Source organism: Lissotriton vulgaris, chromosome 11 (assembly GCF_964263255.1).
Source record: "Lissotriton vulgaris chromosome 11, aLisVul1.2, whole genome shotgun sequence".
Taxonomy (NCBI): domain Eukaryota; kingdom Metazoa; phylum Chordata; class Amphibia; order Caudata; family Salamandridae; genus Lissotriton; species Lissotriton vulgaris.
Window position 1 is genome coordinate 866,024,609 of NC_141699.1, and position 18,862 is coordinate 866,043,470.

General features: G+C 50.0%; 1 protein-coding gene across 2 annotated transcripts in view; it reads right to left on the minus strand.

Annotated features, from left to right (window-relative positions):
- Positions 1-18,862, minus strand: part of SEPTIN2 (septin 2) — a 1,039,523-nt gene that overhangs the window by 105,609 nt on the left and 915,052 nt on the right. For both annotated transcript variants that reach the window (XM_086944012.1, XM_086944013.1), the window contains exon 11: positions 5,073-5,130. In XM_086944012.1, the coding sequence (XP_086800138.1) occupies positions 5,073-5,130 (58 nt within the window). The remainder of the gene's footprint in view (positions 1-5,072; positions 5,131-18,862) is intronic.

Here is an 18,862-nt window from a genome sequence, read left to right on the forward strand (position 1 = left end):
CATGCTGAGAGCTTGTGCAGAAATCAATGTGATCCTCTTCTGCTAATACCAGAAAATCGCCTGATCGTTTTCAGGTTCCTGAACAACGTTCTCCTCGTCCTTTACAGGACACATCGGCTTCACAGTCTGGTGGCGGGAACGGCGGCAGAGGAAGGGGTGGCCAGCAGAGTCGCGACCAGCCCCGCCTAAAAGAAGGAAAAGGCAAGCAGGGCGATTCTTCAGAGAAAAGACCCCAGTTTCAGAAAAAGAAAGTTGCCGTTTTAACAGCGAGATATGCCACAGATAGTGTGAACGCAGCTTCGGAATCAGACGTGGGCGCTGACGCTATTGGACAGCACGGCGGAGATTACCATAGTTCGAGAGGCGCTCCATCCACTACTGAAGGTGACAGCGACTGACAAGTTTGTTGTTGTTGAAAAAGCTTACACTAGAGTAGCTCCCCCTGAAAGGCTTTTTGAGATTGATCTTTTAATTGAAGGTGACATACAACGTACTATCAAAGGGGTATTTTGGGAAAATCTACCACGTATGGCATTTTTTTGGCGGAGGCTGACTGGCCCCCACCTTTTGTTCTCGCAGCTCCGAGAGGGGAGGAGGTAATCCTCCCTACTTTCGCACACACTGTGTCGAAAGAGCATGCGCTGAATTTTGCAGAAGAGTGGGCTAAGGCCCTAGCTCCGGCTTTGTACTGTACTCATTGTGGTTGGGATAAATTCTCCATCCAACATGATTCCCCTACGGTCAATGCCCCAGCCTCAACATCCCATGCTATGTGAAGCCAAGGCTTTCGTAGCAGAAGTCCTTGAACAATTGGAATATCAAGGTGTAATTGAAACTTGTGTGTCTCAGATGAAGAACCCGATTTTTTCAGTGACCAAGCCTGATGGTTCTTACCGGTTGGTATTGGATTACCGGCATTTGAACTTGCATTGCCGTACATGTGCAGTACAGAATACCCACAGCTCTGCTTTGGTGAATAGTCTTGTGCGTAAAAGGTTTAAGACCACACTTGACATATCCAATGTTTTTTTTGTCCACAACTTATCTGGTTTAAGTTCCCAATGGACCAGTTTTACCAGTGGTGGCAAACAGAGCCAATTTAAATGCCTGGCTATGGGCTCTAAGAATAGTCCAGGTGTGTTTTCTGCCCTTATTGTCTCTCTTTTGGAGAATACTGACCCAGAAGCGTGTTCGTACGTGGATGACATTTATCTCACGGAGGACGAAATATTGGCGCATCTGTGTCGTGTTGACCCTGTAATTTGCAATTTTGCAGACTTCGGTTACAAATTCAACTTTTCAAAGTCTCACATTGCAGAGTACACAGTGTTGTTCCTGGGCTATGAGCTCAACAATGAAGGTCGGGATTGGCTCCTCATTTCTTGGAGAAATGTGCACAACTGTGCGCTCCGTCAACACTGAAAAAATTGCAATCCTTGCTAGGATTTTTTAATTTCGGGCGTACTTACATTCCTGATTATGCCCAGCGTATCAAGCCATTGTATGCTTTGATACAACCAACTTTTACCAAATCGTGCTGGCTGCCTGAACATTCAGCCCTTTTGCAATCTTTGCAGGCTGACCTTCTAGAATCTAAATTCTTACTGACTCGTGATAACCACACCAACTGGTGACAAGAATCATCCCTGGGGTGGGTATCACTTACCTTAATTTTAACGAGGGTGATACATTACCTATCGCTTACAAGTCACACTTGTACACTTCGGCTGAAATTGTGGTTTTTACACTGTGGAAAAAGTTTTGACAGCAGTGCAAATGGCGATTCTGAAGGAACGAGCACTGTCGCAGTGAAAACGCTTGTTGGTTGTTAACCCTTATCCTGCCCTGGAGGCAGTGACGGAAGTCAGTGTACCAAATTCTAAAGCTTTGCACCCGCAGTGGATACAATGGGCCACATCTTTGACGTCTCCGGATGTCACGTTCTTTTTTGATGCCTCATTGCAGTCGCAAGAGTATTTGCAATATGAATTTGTTCATCCTGCCCCTTTGACTATGCGCCCCTTGGAGGATTTCCATTGTATCATTTACACTGATGGTTCTGTGCAAGCTGCGCATGGGTCTAAGCACGCATATGTCTCAGCCTGCGCAACTGTGGGCGGTACTATGGTGAATGGAGAGTTCAAGTCCGATGTCGTGCATACACAGACATAAGGGGACTGTACTGCCCAGTTGGCCGAGCTCCGTGCTCTGATGCTTGCATTGGAGTACGCGGATCCAGGTTTGACTACTCTTATTGTAAGTGACTCTTACTACTGTGTCCAGTCTTACAATGACAATCTGTTCTTTTGGACTCAAAATGATTATCGCGACTCCAAAAGTAGCAAAATAAAACATAAAATGATCTGGGTTCGAGTGGCTGTACTTAAAGAGCGACTGCCACTCGTGTATGTAATTCATACTCCTGGTCATCAGCATGTGGGAGTTCACGCTGTTGCCAATAGTTTGGCCGGTAAGGCCGCAAAGTCAGCAGTATCGACATATTTGGTTGCAGCAGTTACACGGTCCAAAAGTAAGATTGATGATGACATCTTGGCAGCAATTGTCGCTACTGAAAAGGGAAGTAAATATCCTACCGGATTTCCTTTAAAGTACTCTTATAACTTAAGTCCTGATAAAGTTCCTTATGTGATAATAACCGACGTTGTTGATTGATTCCCAACGCAGACCGCAGGCCCACGCTGATTACAGCTGCCCATGAGGGTGTTGCGTCCGCGCATGCGGGCGTTTTGGCGACTGTATCTCAGCTACAACAACGTTTCTGGTGGCGGGGTCTGTACAAACAGACGCGCGATTATGTCCTTCAATGTGACATTAGTCAGCAGATCAAGCCTTGTACATTTCTAATAAACCACTTGGTTGTGTTTATTTAGATCACTGCGGTCCTTTTTCCTCTAATACTGCGTATAAGTACATCTTAGTTGCGGTTGATTCTTGCACACGCTTTGTTTGGGTGTGGCCACACCGCAGTGCAGATTCACAAACTGTCATAAGAGACTTGCGTGTCTTTGTGGGAATTTTTGCCTGTTACGCCTTCCATTCGGACCAGGGTCCAGGGTTTGCCTCTAAGGCGTACAAGGATGCCATGAGTTCATTGGGGGTCCAAGTCAAATTTTCGTCTCCATACTGGCCTGAGGGCAACAGTGTTGTGGGGCGAATGAACCATGATTTAAAGCAGTCATTGACAGCCAGGGTTATAGGTACTGGCAGGAACTGGCTGGCCCATCTCAATAGCGTACAACGTGCACTTAATAATCTCCCTAGAAGGTCTCTGGGTGGGCGGACCCCATAGGAAATACTCTTTGGTATCAAAATGTTCGTCCCGGACCTTGAAGGTCTAGACCAGGCGGCGGCTGTTGCCCCATTTGACGTAGATGAACATTGTCATGTTTTACAGAATCTACAAGAGACGAGAGACAGTCTTGCAAAGGAACACATGCCCTCCCAATCTGATGCTGTGTTGCAGAACCCGGTAGTTGGCTGGCCAACCCGAGTTGGCAAACTTGTCCGAGAGAAGGTCGAGAACAAGAAAGAATTTGGCCCCTCGTATCATGCTCCAGTTCCTGTACTTGGCGTGAAAGGCACAAGAACAGTCATTTTACCCCCACTTCCAGGTTGTAAGGAAAAAAGGTACATCTCCATTGACAATGTCAAACTACACAGTGTGGCCGATTCTTCTTAGTATGACAACTGCGGTCTCCTGTCCGGCAATGCTGAGAAATTCAGTTTTGGTGCCGGCTCCTAGGAACAGGCCTACTTTCTGGGTTTGGCCCCAGGCTACAGACAGGTTAGGGTGGATCTCCGATTTGAGAGTGACCATCCAGTCACTACCTATTCCGTAGGCAAGCTTTATCAGAATTGTCTCAAACACTCCATGTTAGCATCAGTTAAGCTCCATTTATCTAAACTGACTGACGATGTTGAACTGAATGACTTTATTAAGGGTCCTGCTTCCGGCAGATCCAAAAGGTGGATATATGCGGTTTACAACGAAGTTTGGAAACTGTCGGAGATTGAGGCTGCTTTCCGGTTAAGGGTTATAGATCAAGCTGATTTAGAAAAAGTGCTTGCAGTTGTTGATAATAGCATTAACACTCCTCCTTCCCGCATTTACACATTAGATAATATTGTATCATCTGTTGTTGATATTGTGCAAGAAGATGTCTCTGTTTTGTTCCATGGTCAAAATCAATTGCGTTCCACCATGCAGTTTGCATGGACTTTACAAACGATAAAGGCAGGACGAGTGCCTTGGGATTACATGATCACGTCCTCGCTATTTTCCACCTTTTAATTTGACTGACAAACAGCAATTTATTTTGATTTAAGATGCTACGTGTTCTATGTTACAAATTGAAAAGTTAGAACCGTTACCATTCTCTGTGACCAAAACAAATTCTGCTGTGTGGTTTGTTCATGGGTTAACAAAGGCTGGTTTTGCAATATGTATTTCATTTATACATTTGTTAGTTTTGTTTAACTAAAATGCACAAAAAAGGAACATGTACCAAATCTGTCAATGCACTAATTACATGTGCAGTACTACATGGAATTAGAATGTTTTTACTGTTCAATGGTTGTCTCACCGAATGGTCATTGAGATACAGAAACCACTTTGGAGAGCAAACTTGCCAATCTTTCCGTTACTCCTAGTGAGCTTCTATTGTCAGTAAATAAAAAAGAAAATATACTCATATGGGCATTGATTGTATCCAGTCTTATGTAGTGCCAGTGTTTCTATGCGAATGTTTGAAATACCTTTTAAGGTTGCGGTGAGTAGTTTACTGGAATTTATTGCAGAAGACAACAACTCTGGTTGTCCTTAATGGGCATTGCGGTGGTTGAGCCCTCATTAGCTATGCACCTCATTCGGAATAATGTAAAAATTGAACTCCAAATGATGGATAATTATGTGTGGTATCTTGCAAGTGTCTCAACTGCCATATGTAAATCAGTTGATGGATTGCCAGAGCAATTTTGAATAATGGCAAAAGTTCAGACAGGTTTTATTAAACCTGGTACACAAACATGTACGTTAAGTTAGCATAGCTTACCTCTGCTTCTTTCTCCAGCAAGATTTGGTCTTTATTCACATCCTCATTCTCTACTTTCCTACAATCAAACAAGTGAGCATTAGATTGTGTAGATCAATCGGCCACATGTAATTGGTAACTGGCTTAATCCCTCATGAAACATTGCATATAGTAGGTGAGACAAAAGCCTCCTGAAGCATGAAAATATTAACCAGCATTAAAAAACAAGAAAATGGAACACAAATTACTGGAGTTCAGTTTGAAAAAGTAAAACTAATAAACAAGTTGACAAAATACTAAATTCCCTGAAAACCTCTTCTCGTGTTTCCCAGGAGGCGGTGCATCTGCATTACTTGATTCATAAATAGTGTGTTATCAATTTCAGATTCACGCTACTGTAAGGGAGAATATTAGAAGATAGACATGGATGCCTCAATATAAAGAAAAGGTCAATTCCATTACTAGATATACATTCATCGGAGGGGTACCCGTGGCTGGCTGTGCACAATGATGGCAGCGCTGTGCTTTGCTCCTGCAAACCAGACTCTAAATCCCCAATCACCCTGCCTGTCAAAGGCTTGTCATCTCTGTAAGTTTCTTCAAAGATGGAAGATTAAAATCTGATATATTATTTTAGAAGTTGCACCCAGAGAGAACAGTTTCAGTCTTGTCCGGCCAGTTGGAGTTGATCTGAACTTTAATAATGACCTGTTTCTTCCTATACATTTCTTTAGGGTTTGGATAGTAATATAGATTGATTTTGTCATTTATAACTTGCTTGATTAAAATTGCCCAAATTAAGATAGAAAGTTACATATTTGTTGTAAGAGAAGAGAGCACAGGTTGGTGTCCAAAGTAGAACTGGGAGCTCAGTTATCTGTTATTTCCCAGAGTTTAAGGACTTGAGTGTCGAAAGAAGCGTTCCATGCGAGTCTTTTCTGTATACAGCTTGTCTGTTTTTAATTTCTGGATGTTCTAATGCACTATCATTTGCTGCGGCCCGTTTATTATTTTAAAATCCTGGACTTTATCAAACTCTGTGATATGTAAGGTGTAATTAGTTTGCCCATTGCAGTAAAGATATATATTGGACTGGTTGATTATTTATGTGTCTCCAACTTAGGTGATAGTAGCCTAAGTCAGACAGTGCCGAGCTCAGTTTACCCAACCAGTTTTGCACTTGAGCTTTGTATATTGGATCTGATATAGAATAAATACTGTCCAATGAACCATCAAGTTGTTAACTTCAATTGAATGCAATGGGTGATTAATAACGTCCTCAACTATTAAAACAGTTGTGTTTGTTCTGGAGCTACCCAGTTAGAATTTGATCTGCGTTAGTAGGTCATTGAAAATTAGTGAACATTTCCAGGATCTAATATGTCACCTTTGCGCCCAACCTCATTGCAGTTGTGGATTCATGATTCGGCCTATAAAGATTTTCTAGGGGTAGACTCTTATGTTTTAACAAGTATTGAAAATAGCTTATACTAACTTGCTCCAGTAGAATCACAGTTTCAGATGCAATAGTCGGAGCATTTTCCATACCGTAGCGGCTTATCCAAACTTTTTTTTTTTTTGCTGGAGCAGTGTTTGTGAGTCAGTGAGAGATGCTGCTGTAGATGTTAACATGTACCAGTGCTAGCAATGCACCTTTAATTTCTACATATGACATTTTCAGCTAAAAGTTTGTTTTATTTTATGGTTTTGGATTCCCACCAAAAACGGAATAGTATTTCTGTTTTAGCAATTCTCACATACTATTAGTTTCCTGTGTTTTAAGAAGTTTCTGGTTAATGTACATAGTTTTTATTACACCCTTTTTCTTAAGTAGGGTTGAAATTCGTCCACTGACCGTCTAGTAGACTAGTTTCCTTCACGGCGCAGCTCTGCATGGTAGCTGCTGCTGCCCCTGACCCCATGTCAGTTCGAGACCCTCCTACACCCGCAGGCTCCTGCCTGTGCCTGATCCCTGGTGGTCTAGTGGTAGAGCGTCACTACTCTGTTGCTGGGCTGCCCCTGTCTCTTTTTCTGCTTTCTGCCTTTATTCAGCTCTTCTCCTTGCCACTCTCGCCCCAGCCGCAGGGACTCCCCATGGCCCAGTCCCCCCTCCAGTGACCATTCCTGCGTTTCCTGCCTCCCAGCTGTCCCGCACCCCTCCTCTACCCGCAGCACTACTAAATGGCGGCGGCTGGTCCGCCAAAGGCACACCAAAGTCAAGCCAGTCTGCGCCTGTCCATGCCTAGACAGGGCCCACATCAGGGACCCTGGTTCCCAGATATTTCAGCGCTATGACGCCAGCACTCTCCTCTCCTCATCTTAGGACACCCCACCACCTGCCACCCCGCATAGCCGATGGAGAAGGATTAGTTACTTACATGTAATCCTAGTTCTCTTCCAGGGGTATACTCATCAAAGTCATAAGCACTGAATAGTCCCGCCCTCGTGCGGGACCCCTGAGCAATAGCCAATAATATGCATATATCTACATATATATATATATACATAAATACGCATAAAATAACTATATATATATATATATAGATAATATGCATATACATATGCAGCCCAATATAACCATGCTAGGCTCAAAAAACTGCCCCCAAATGCCTGTAAAATCTTTACATTTGTTAAATAAAGACATATAAATTACATTATATGAAACTGCAAAGAAGAAAGCACTGCCTTTGTTGTCTTTGAAACACACAACCTTTATTTTCAAAGGTAAAAACAGGCAGGATCATAGAGGCAGCTTTAGCCTAGATAGACTGCATTGTAACAACAGAAAAAACTGGCGCCGTGCCTTTAAGACCTCTGTGAGCCTCCAGGCTCCCATCATGCACCACAGGTGACAGTTAGGTCAGTTCTTTTGGACGGCGTATAACAGTGTGTTTACAGCATGGGTAATATGTAAAAAAGCCAGTTCTGGTATTCGCCCGGGGAGGAGGGTGGGTGTGCTTATGACTTTGATGAGTATACCCCTGGAAGAGAACTAGGATTACAGGTAAGTAACTAATCCTTCTCTTCCAGGGGATACTCATCAATAGTCATAAGCACTGAATAGAGTAGCAAGCCCATCCCATACCCTGCGGACGAATACCAGACCCTCTAGACAGTACATTACTATATGTATTACCCAAACAAATTCCTCAGGGATGCCTGACCAACTTGGGCATCCGCCTGAGTATCAGAATCAAGGCAGTAATGGCGTGCAAAGGTGTGAATCGACCGCCACGTAGCTGCCTTACAAATTTCATGTACAGGAACATTTTTAAGCATTGCTAGTAGCAGCCTTTCCTCTAGTGGAGTGCGCTCTCGGTCTACCCGGGAGCTGTTTTCGTGCCAACTGATAACAACAAAATGCATGACACAATCCATCTAGAAATGGACCTCTTAGAAGCAGGCAAGCCTGTATTCAGAGGACCGTAGTTCACAAACAGATGATCAGTCTTTCTAACACTCTTAGTTTTATCAAGGTAAAACTTCAAAACTCTTTTCAAATCCGAAGAGTGCAGAGCTTTTTCTGCCGAAGAGCTCGGATTAGGAAAAAACTTAGGTAGTGTCACTGATTGGTTAATGTGAAAATCTGAGATTACCTTAGGAAGGAATCTTGGATGAGTCCGAAGCACCACTCTATTCGCATGGAAAACGAGATAGGGTTCTGTTGCACAAAAAGCCTGAATCTCGCTCACCCTGCGCACAGAAGTGATAGCTAAAAGGAAGGACACCTTCCACGACAGATGTTGAAGGGAGGCTTTATGTATAGGTTCGAATGGAGGACCCATCAATTTAGACAAAACCCCATTAAGCTCCCAAGGAGGTGAGGGAGCCCTCACGGGAGGATAGACCTTCCTGAGACCTTCTAGAAAATCCTTCACAACTGGCATTTGAAAGAAAGAAACCCGATTAGGGGACTTTCGATATGCTGTTATTGCTGCCAGATGGACCTTAATAGATGAATACTGTAAACCTGCTTTGGCCAAAGAAAGTAAGTATGGTAACAGTACCTGTTCCTGACCTCGAATCGGGTCATGGCCCGTCAGCAGCACACCACATGAAATACCGCTTCCACTTGAAAGCATATGTCTTTCTTGTAGAAGCTCTCCTTGCCTCTCTTTAAATGTGCATACAGTCCGGCGAGAGACCTAGATGACCATACTGGACGAACTCTGGAACCATACAGCTAGCTTCAGGGACGGCAGGTTGGGATGGCACACCCTGCCGTTCTCTCTCGTCAGCAGATACGGACAGCAAGGAAGCCTTCTGTGCGGCACTTTGGATAGATGCAGGAGATGCGGGTACCACCATTGGCGAGGCCAATCCGGAGCCACCAGAATCATGTCTGTCTTGGACTTGTACAACTTCTTGATCACCAAGGGAATGAGTGGAATCGGTGGAAAAGCGTAGAGTAATGTCTCTGACCAGTCTATTCATAGAGCATTCCCCTTGGATCCTCGTTGTGGGTACCTGGACGCGAAGACGCAGCATTTTGCGTTGTCGGCGTCCGCAAAGAGATCGATTTCTGGTGACCCCCAGGTCTGGAAGACATCTCTTATTACTTCATCTTTTAAGACCCAGTCGTGTGCTTCTGCGAAGTGTCTGCTTAGGTCGTCTGCTTGAACGTTGAGGACACCGGGCAGATGGACAGCTGAAATTTTCATACCCCGAGCTAGAAGCCACTTCCAGATTGCTTGCGCTTCCAGCGACAGAGGTCTGGATCTCGTTCCGCCGTGCTTGTTCAGATAGTACATCGTTGTTGTATTGTCCGTCTGAACAAGCAGGGAGGATGTCTTGAGCACAGGAAAGAAAGCCTTGAGAGCTAGATGGACAGCTCTGAGCTCCAACATGTTGATGTGATACAGCCTTTCTTTCTCTGACCACACTCATTGAACTTGAAGGGACTCCAGATGGGCGCCCCAACCCTGCAGGGACGCATCTGTCACCAGCGATCGTCTGGGCATGTCCTCCTGAAAGGGCACTCCCACTACCAGATGATTCCGCTGCATCCACCATCGAATGGAGATCCGCACCGACAGAGGTAGTGACAGTTTGTCTTCCCAACGGTTTGAAAACTGGGACCACTGATCCTCCAGCGACTGCTGCAGAGGTCTCATGTGCAGCCTGGCGTTTGGAACAAGGAAAATGCAAGACGCCATGGATCCTAGCAGAGACGAGATCGGTCTGGCCGTTGGTCGAAGAGTCTCTAACATTGTTTCACACTTGAGAGAATGGAGGATAGTCTCTCCTCCGAAGGATACGCTTTTGCGTTCTTTGAATCCAGAAGTGCGCCCAGATAGTGTATCCTCTGCGTGGGATTGAGGATGGAGTTTTTGAAGTTCACGTGTAGGCCTAGTCTCCGCAGCTGATGTATACAGAACGTGAGATGTTGCTGAAGTAGAATCGGAGAGGCACTCATTAGCAGCCAATCGTCTAGATAGGGAGACGAAAATATGTCTCTTCCTTAGGAAAGCTGCTACGACTGCCATGCACTTTGAAAAGGTGCGAGGAGCTGACTTTAGCCCGAAGGGCAAGACTGCGAACTGGTAATGACCGGGGCAATGGGAATGTGAAAATACGCATCTTGAAGATCTATGGAGCACATCCAGTCCCTTTGATGCAGAAGTGGAATTATTTGATGTAACGCCAGCATTCTGAACTTTTCTCGCCGAATGAACTGATTGAGGCGCCTGAGATCTAGTATGGGCCTGAAATCCTTGTTTGGACCTTTCTTTTAAGTTTAAAGTATTTTATTCAGCACAACACAGAAGGACAAACAGACATCTCAGTGATATACAGCAGGGCGGAGAAGCTAGCATCGAAAAGCGCTGTCAACAGTCGATATTCCACAAGTCACGCCCATTCAATAACCGAAGGCACCTGTCGTCCCAGCATGTCATGACATTTTCCATGAAACCCCCCCGCCCAACAACCCCTCCCAACAACCGAACCCCCAACTTCCACCCCCACACCCACCCCCCGTCCAGTGCACAATCCTTTACCGCGTCACACATCCAGGTCACAAGATCAAGAAGGAGAGGTCCAGAGAGAGATCACGGGGCAGACCCCACCGGGGCCGGGAGCCGCAAAAGGCGGAGGTACTTGGGGCAGGTAAGTTCCCTAAATTCAGTAAGCAACAGGGAGTGAAACGGTTGCCAGAGCTCCCCAAACTGTTCCACGTCACCCGCCACTGTGAGGGACATTTTCTCCATACCTAGCACATGCCACAACCTGTGAAGCCAGCCAGTGATAGACGGTATCACAGCAGTGTGCCAGTGAATCAAGATATTCTGAACAGCGGAGCCCAGTGCTATCGCTATCTGCCTGCCCCTGCGAGAACGGAGGGGGTACATTAGATCATTGGGAAGCCCTAACAAGGTATAGGCCGGGAAGTGTGGCAATTCAATTTCAAAGTGAGAATCTATTTCGTCTAACACCTCCTTCCAGTAAGGCCCCAAGAGCGGGCAGTCCCAGAGTATGTGCGTTAAAGTACCTCGGTGCCCACATCCCCGCCAGCATGTGTTATCTTTTTTACGATCAAACTCATGTACTCGCTCAGGTGTATAATACCAGTAGGTAGAGACTTTAGTCAGTGTGTCTGTGAGCCCCATGTGGTAAGCTGAGTGCCGCGCTCTGTAGGATATGTGTTCCCATTCTCTAGGGCTCAGTGTCCTCCCCAACTCCCTTTCCCAACGCTCCCTCCCAGGGTGATAAAGATGTGTCGCCGGTGGCTGTAGTAGTTTGTACAAGTCGGTAATCAGTTTGGAGTCAGAGGTCCGTGTCATAAGCCAACGTTCATAGGGGAGAAAAGGCCGATCGGCCGTCTCTCTCACCTGTGGCTGGAGTGCCCAGTGGCGAGCCTGCATGTAATGAAGCCGTTCCGTCTCTGGGAGGGAGAACTCCTGACGAAGGTGGTGAAAAGGGACCACTCCCTCCGGGTCATAAAGGTGACATAAGGCTCTACACCCAGCCTGACGCCACCTCGTGAACGCCCCCCTCTCCATCCCCGGAGTAAAGTCCGGATTGTCCACCAGTGGAGTAAGCGGTGATGGAAACGTAGTGAGGCCACACAAACTGCTAGTAGCATCCCACGCTCGCAGGGGCACCCTCGTGACAAAGGAGGCATACAGATTTTTGGGCCGATGCTGACGACGCAGGAACGGGACCTCCTGCAGGGGTCTCCCCGCCACCGCCTGGTCCTGAAAGAGCCAATGCTTATCCGATTCCCACTTACTCCACTCCACAAGATAGCGCAACTGAGCCGCCTGATGGTATTTGCGGAAGTCCGGGATACCCAGCCCACCAGCCTCCGGAGGTAGCAGCGAGAGAGCCCTACGCATTCTAGGCTTCTTACCCTGCCAGACAAACCGAGAGACATCTGCCTGTAGTTGCGAGATCCAACCCATCGGCGGTTGGAGTGGGAGGGCCCGAAAAAGGTACAGCACCTGAGGTAAGATCGTCATTTTAACAGCGGCTATCCTGCCGAGCCAGGAAAGGATGCCTCTGTTCCACCGACCCAGTTCCTCCTTAATCTTGGCACCCAGGGCTCGGTAGTTCGCTGATACCATAGCTGGTAGGGTAGGAGCAATCTGGATCCCCAGATATGGGACCGCCCCTGAGGACCAGAGCATGGGGAATCGCTGTTGCAGACAGGCTCTGGTGTCCGGCTCAAGAGAGATATCCAACGCCACCGACTTCCCCATGTTCATCTTGAACCCTGATACCGCGCCAAAAGAGGCCAGTTCTTCCATGCATGCCGGTAGAGCTATGCGGGGCCTATCAATGGACAGAATAACATCATCAGCATAGAGGCTGATGGCATGAGTGAAGCCTCCCATTTGGATGCCAGTCACCATTGGGTTATCGCGCATCCGCTGGGCTAACGGCTCCATATAGAGCGCGAAAAGCAGAGGCGAGAGCGGGCAGCCCTGCCTGGTGCCGCGTTCGATAGCAAAGGAGTCAGAAGCGAGCCCGTTGACACGGACCACCGCCGACGGGCGACTGTAACAATTAAGGACCATGGAGCGGAACTTCTCCCCTATACCCGCCTTCATAAGCACCCGCTCCAAGTAAGGCCAATGGACCCGGTCAAATGCTTTTTCTGCATCTACCGCCAACATCATCCGTTCTCCCGGGATCCGGGAGGCCTTCTCCAATAGGTGAACTATCCGTTTTGTATTGTCCACTGTCTGTCTCCCGGGGACAAAACCTGCCTGGTCCGGATCGATCAGCCCCGGCAAATGGAGAGCTAGTCTAGCGGCCAAGATCCCCGTATACAGCTTCAGGTCAATATTCAGGAGGGAGATCGGCCTATACGACCCGCATTGTTTCGGGTCCTTGCCCGGCTTGGGGACAACCGAGATCGTGGCCCGGAGTAGATCGGGTGGAATGGCTCCAGGTTCCGCGAACGAATTGAAGAGGCGTGTCAGGATGGGGGCTAACGTCGTGCAGAACGTCTTATAGTAAAGCGCTATGTATCCATCCGGACCCGGTGCTTTGCCATGCTTAAGTCTGGCAATAGCGGAGACCACCTCCTCAATCCGAATGTCTCTGTCTAAGTGTTCCGCTTGGAACGGCTCTAAAGAGGGCAACGTGACAGAGTCCAGATAAGCGTCCATGGCCACTTCATCTGGGGGGTCCCCCGTATATAGCTCCCCGTAAAAACCGCGGAAGACTGCTGCTATTCGAGCGTCTTCTGTTTCCAGGAACCCCGTTGAGTCCGAGACCTCCTTAACAAGCTGGGACTGCCTCGCTACTCGTAGCCTATTTGCCAGCAACCGGCCACAGCGATCCCCACCGGTGTAAAAGGTGTGACGCAACCTCAACGCCGCATATTCCGCCCGGTCAAGGTCCAGGGCCGCAAGAAGCTTCCTGGCCTCCCTGAGCTGCCGCCAAATTCGGGGAGCCCCCGTTCTGCGATGGATCTGCTCAAGCTCCCTAACCCGATCCGTCAGTTCTTCTCTCTTGGCCCGCCGCAATTTATTATCCGCCGAGGAGATCGCAATAAATTCCCCTCTGATAACAGCCTTCATGGCTGCCCATTGCGTGGCCCGGGTAGTGTCTGTGTTGTCGTTATGGGATTGAAACTCTTGAATCACCTTCTCAATGCGAGCAACCACTTCCTTTCTGTGCAGCAGTGTGTCTCGGAGGCGCCACGTCCGAGGGTGGGGAGCCGTCGGAGGCACACTCAGCAGGACCTCAACCGGGGCATGGTCAGAGAGGGAGATCACTCCTATCTCCGAACTCGAGGCTAGCGTTTTCACCGGGGCGGTAACTAAGAGGTGGTCCAGCCGCGCGTATGTCTTATGGGCATGCGAATAATACGAATATTCCCTATCAGTCGGGTGTAGATGTCGCCACAGATCCAGGAGGTCCACCTCCTCTAGCTGGGCCTTACGGTCCGCGGATAGCTCTCCGACTTGAGGGGAGCGTTGCGCCGACCTATCCATTGCGGAGTCAAAGACAATATTAAAGTCCCCCCCGAGTATGATGTGTCGATCCTGGGTAGAGGTGACCTCCTCGATTGCCGCCTGTAGAAAGCGGTCCTGCCGTTCATTGGGGCTGTACAGGGACCCGATCGTAAATAGAAGACCCCCTATCCTAAACCGATAAGCCAATAATCTACCTTTTTGTTCAGTGAATTTGTGGAGAATCTCCCCCTTGAAGTGTCGCGCCACCAGAATCGCCACCCCAGCCGTCTTTGTAGTACAAGAGGAAAAGAATTGCGAAGGGAATTTACGCGATCGAAGTCTGTGTGTGTCTTGTGATAATAAGTGCGTCTCTTGTAGGAGACAAATATCAGCCTGAGTGTTCTCTAAGAGCGAAAGGACAGCCCTCCTCTTAACGGGATTATTCAAACCCCGCACATTCAGGGTTACAACCTTAAACGTGGCAGGAGGCATGAACAACAGCACAGCAAAAAGCTACAGGGCCCCCACCCGGCAGAGGCGGCAAAACAGAGGCACTATCTGGCATGGTGTGGAGCCAAGCAACAAGTAAGGAGCAGGGACACAAAGAGCCGCAGATGAGGTATCTACCATAGATCAAACAGACCATCCAGGGACTCACCACCCGCCAGGAATTCCTCACAGATCTCTCCATCCCATGCAAGCCCACATTCAAATCAGGTGGACAGGCCAGGCCACAAACACCATAGCAAAGTGGAAGCAAACCAAGAAACATAGGCATTGCTAGGACGACTAAAAAACCCCCATGTGCACTGGACGACCCTCCCTCCCCACTTCCAACTCCCAACCCCCCCAACCGTCCCCAGTCTACCCCAACAACCCCCCCTCCCCCAGTCCCCTCCCTCAACCGGGACTGGTTCAACAACCCTAATCCCATCCCTTCTCACCCCCCCGAGAACCTTGCAAACCCAGTGTCCCAGTCCGGTCCTTATCGGACAAGCCTGCGGAAAGTCAAACAAGTGGACGTCCAGCCACCACGCATCTCTCCGTTCCCCCCTCCCCCCCAGACCCCCAAACCTGTAGCTCCATGATAGCGATGTCGATCTCCCCCCGGAGTTCACTTTAAGCGCCACTACCATTGTCGCAGGATCATCCGCCCTTTCCTGCGTGGCGGCGCCAGACTCCACTAGGGCCGCAGGAGAGCCCGGTCGTGTCGAAGAAGTAGATGATTGTCGGCCGGGGATCGTCTGCCATCCGTCCCTGGTGACACGGCTCCGGCGGGGTGTGTGCGTACCGTCCTCAGTGGCGGTGATCCCCAGAACCCCACACGTGTCCTGAAGGGAGCGCAACTGGTGCAAAGTGCCATTCCACCTAAAAATGAGCCGGAAAGGATGACCCCATGAATACTGAGTTCCATGCTCCCTGAGAAAGTCAGTCGCAATTTTAAAAGCTTTGCGCTTCTGCAGGGTTGTTGCAGCCAGATCTTGGTACAGAGCCACTCGGTGGCCCCGGAACTCCAGGGCGGGTCTTCTCCGAGCCTCCCGTAGTATCCGCTCCTTCAGGGGGTAGTCAGGCAAGAAGGCCAAGATATCGGGGGGGGGCGCTGAAGTCCGGCGCTGCAGGCCTACTCTGTGCGCCCTGTCTATCCGGATAGGAAAGTCAGCCGGTTCCCCCAGTACCTCTCGGAACAGTTCCCCAAGGTATGCAGCTACATCCTCCCCTTCCTCTCGGGACGGAACTCCCCGGACACGGATGTTGTTCCTCCTGGAACGATTTTCCAGGTCCTCCGAGTGCGATTGCAGGTCAATGTGTTGTTCTCGGAGTCGGATGACCTCCTGCTGCAACTGTGTGATTTCATCGTCCCTAGCATGTCCCGCTTCTTCCACTGTGGACACTCTGTCACCCAGACCGTCCACCTCCCTCCGTATCTCGCGGACCTCACTTGCGACCTCCTGCTTGAGCGTCTGAAAGTCTTCCCTCAATGTGCTGAAAAGGGACTCCAGGAAGGATCTCGTAACCGGTGGTTCTCCTCCGCTCGCTCCCTGAGAACCACTCGGGTGGGGAGGGGATGGCTGTCCCCGGTCCTGTCTCGCATTGCTCCGGTTCAGCATCTCAGGTAGCGTGCGGTCCCCCTTCCGGGATCCCCTGTTGCTCGACATGCTTGCCACCACGGTGCGCCTCTCGGAAAGTCAATAGACCAACCCCCGTTGCGGTTTAGGAACCGAGCTAGTGGTCTCTGGCACGATCTGTGGGGCCGAGCCGCTCCACTGGCCGCCCCTCCGGGGTCCACAACACCAATCAGCCCGGCGCTGCTCTTCGGCCTCAGGTTCGGCGTCACCAGCGCTCCTGCGGGGTCTCCCTCTTAGCTAGGCCGCAGCAGGCCCTCAGGGACCGTGTGGAGGTCGCGGTAATGTCCGGCCCCTGCGCCGCCTCACAGTCCGATCCAATACGCCGCCAGAGGCTCCCCCGAAGTAAGGGACCGACCGTCCCAGTGCCAAGTTGGCCAGGGTCAATGGCGACCAATAGCTCTGCGTCTCAGCCTCCCAGCTTCCGGTCCCTCGTAGCGCCCAGGGGCCTCAGCCGCGACTCTCCCCTCCGGCGACCCCCAGCTGCCTGACTCACCGCAGGGTCCCCTGGCGACCCAGGGGATCAGCTCCGTGTGCCGTAGTCCCGACCGTTGGGCTGGGGGCCCACCGTCGTGCTGTGCCTCCGAGGCCCGGGGTGCAGGTAGGCGTCTTCCTCCCCGGCCTCAGCCCAGGCCCGACTCGCCTGCGGCCTGGTGCTTTGATGCCCCGCCGATGGGGCTGCGCTGGGTGCGATCAGTGCCGGGAGCAGCGGGATCCACCCCTGGACAGTGCAGAGAGACCCCTTGTGCCTACCGGACCGCCAATGGGATTGCCGGTGGTCCGCAGCCTCCCGATCGGCCGCCGCCGATCGTCAACTAGGCCCGCAGTAGGCCCCAAAGCCGGCCGCTTGCGTAGGTCCGAGTCCGGCCCTCCCCGCGTCCCAGAGTGCAGCGGACTCCACACTCCGGCAGCCGGGCCCTCCGCTTCAGGCTTCCCCTCTCCCCTCCGCACAAAGTCCTGACTTGCCTCCGGGGGTCCGCCGCCCAATCGTGCACTCCGTTCAATCGGGGAGACAGTCTCCGCCGGGCAGGGAGAGAACTCCGCACCAGCTCACCGCCATCTTGTTCCTCGGGGGGCGGGGTAGGTGTTTCGCAGGCGCCACCGGCGCCGAGTGTCCGTGGCCGGTTCCCGGACCCCCCGCAATGGTTTACTCAGCGTCCCCTGGCTGGGCGGTCCCTCGCGGCGACCGCAGCTCCGCTGTGCACCACCTCGGCATGGGCAAGAGGCCCCGGCTCCCGTCAGTGCTGATCCGGCGCCAGGCGCTCCGACCTCCGCCAGAATATGCGCCGCTGTGTTTTTCCGGTGCGTTCGGGAGAATGCCGATTCCCCCGCACTTGCAGCTGTACTTTGTGGCTCCGGGGGGGAGAAAGTAGCTGGAAATAGGGCTTGGGGCCTCGGTGGGGATCAGGAGCTCCGGAGCGCACGTCCTCCTACTCCTCCATCTTGGCCACGCCCCTGGACCTTTCTTTTAAACTAGAAAGTATCGGGAGTAAATGCCTTGCCGTCGCGGTGCCCTCGGGACCTCCTCAATGGCTTTCTTTAGGAGTAACACAGACACCTCCTGCTTCAAAAGATTAAGTCGATGGAATACAGTCTTTTGAGGAAGAATGGAAGGAGGAGGAGACTTGAATCTGATTGCATATCCATTTTGCACAATATTCAGCACCCATTTGTTGTTTGTGATGTTTTTCCACTCCTCCAGGTAAAAACGCACACTTCCCCCCCACAGGAGTGGTCAACGGGCTCAGGGGAAGCAAACACTCACTGTTTTTGTTGTTGCTGCTTGTTTCCAGGAGCAGACTGTCTGGATATGCTGCCTCTTCCTCTACCAGGACGACGCTGGGAGAACTGAGATCTTCCATGATTTTGTTGTGACGACCATTGAGGGGTTTGAACCCTCTGCTGGCTCTGTCTCCGATCATAAGGACGGTATTTTTTCTTAAAGTTGTCCTTTCTCTTTTCGAGACCAACAGCTCTCACAGTATCAAGCTCCGTCTTCATTCGTGACATCTCATCGTCAGCATGAGACTCAAAGAGCGATTTACCATTAAACGGCAGATTTAGAATTCGGTGTTGGGCTTCAGGTTTAAGACCCGTAAGCCTTAGCCAAGCTGAGCGCCTTGCACACAGACCATGAGCATAGCCATGCGTAGACCGATCGGAAGCATCCGCAGCTGCGCTAATCACCTGATTAGCCACTAGCCCACCTTCATGAAGGATTTCCAGAAAATCATACTTGTCTTCTTTGGTAATTTTTTCTGCAAACCGGGATAAGGAATCC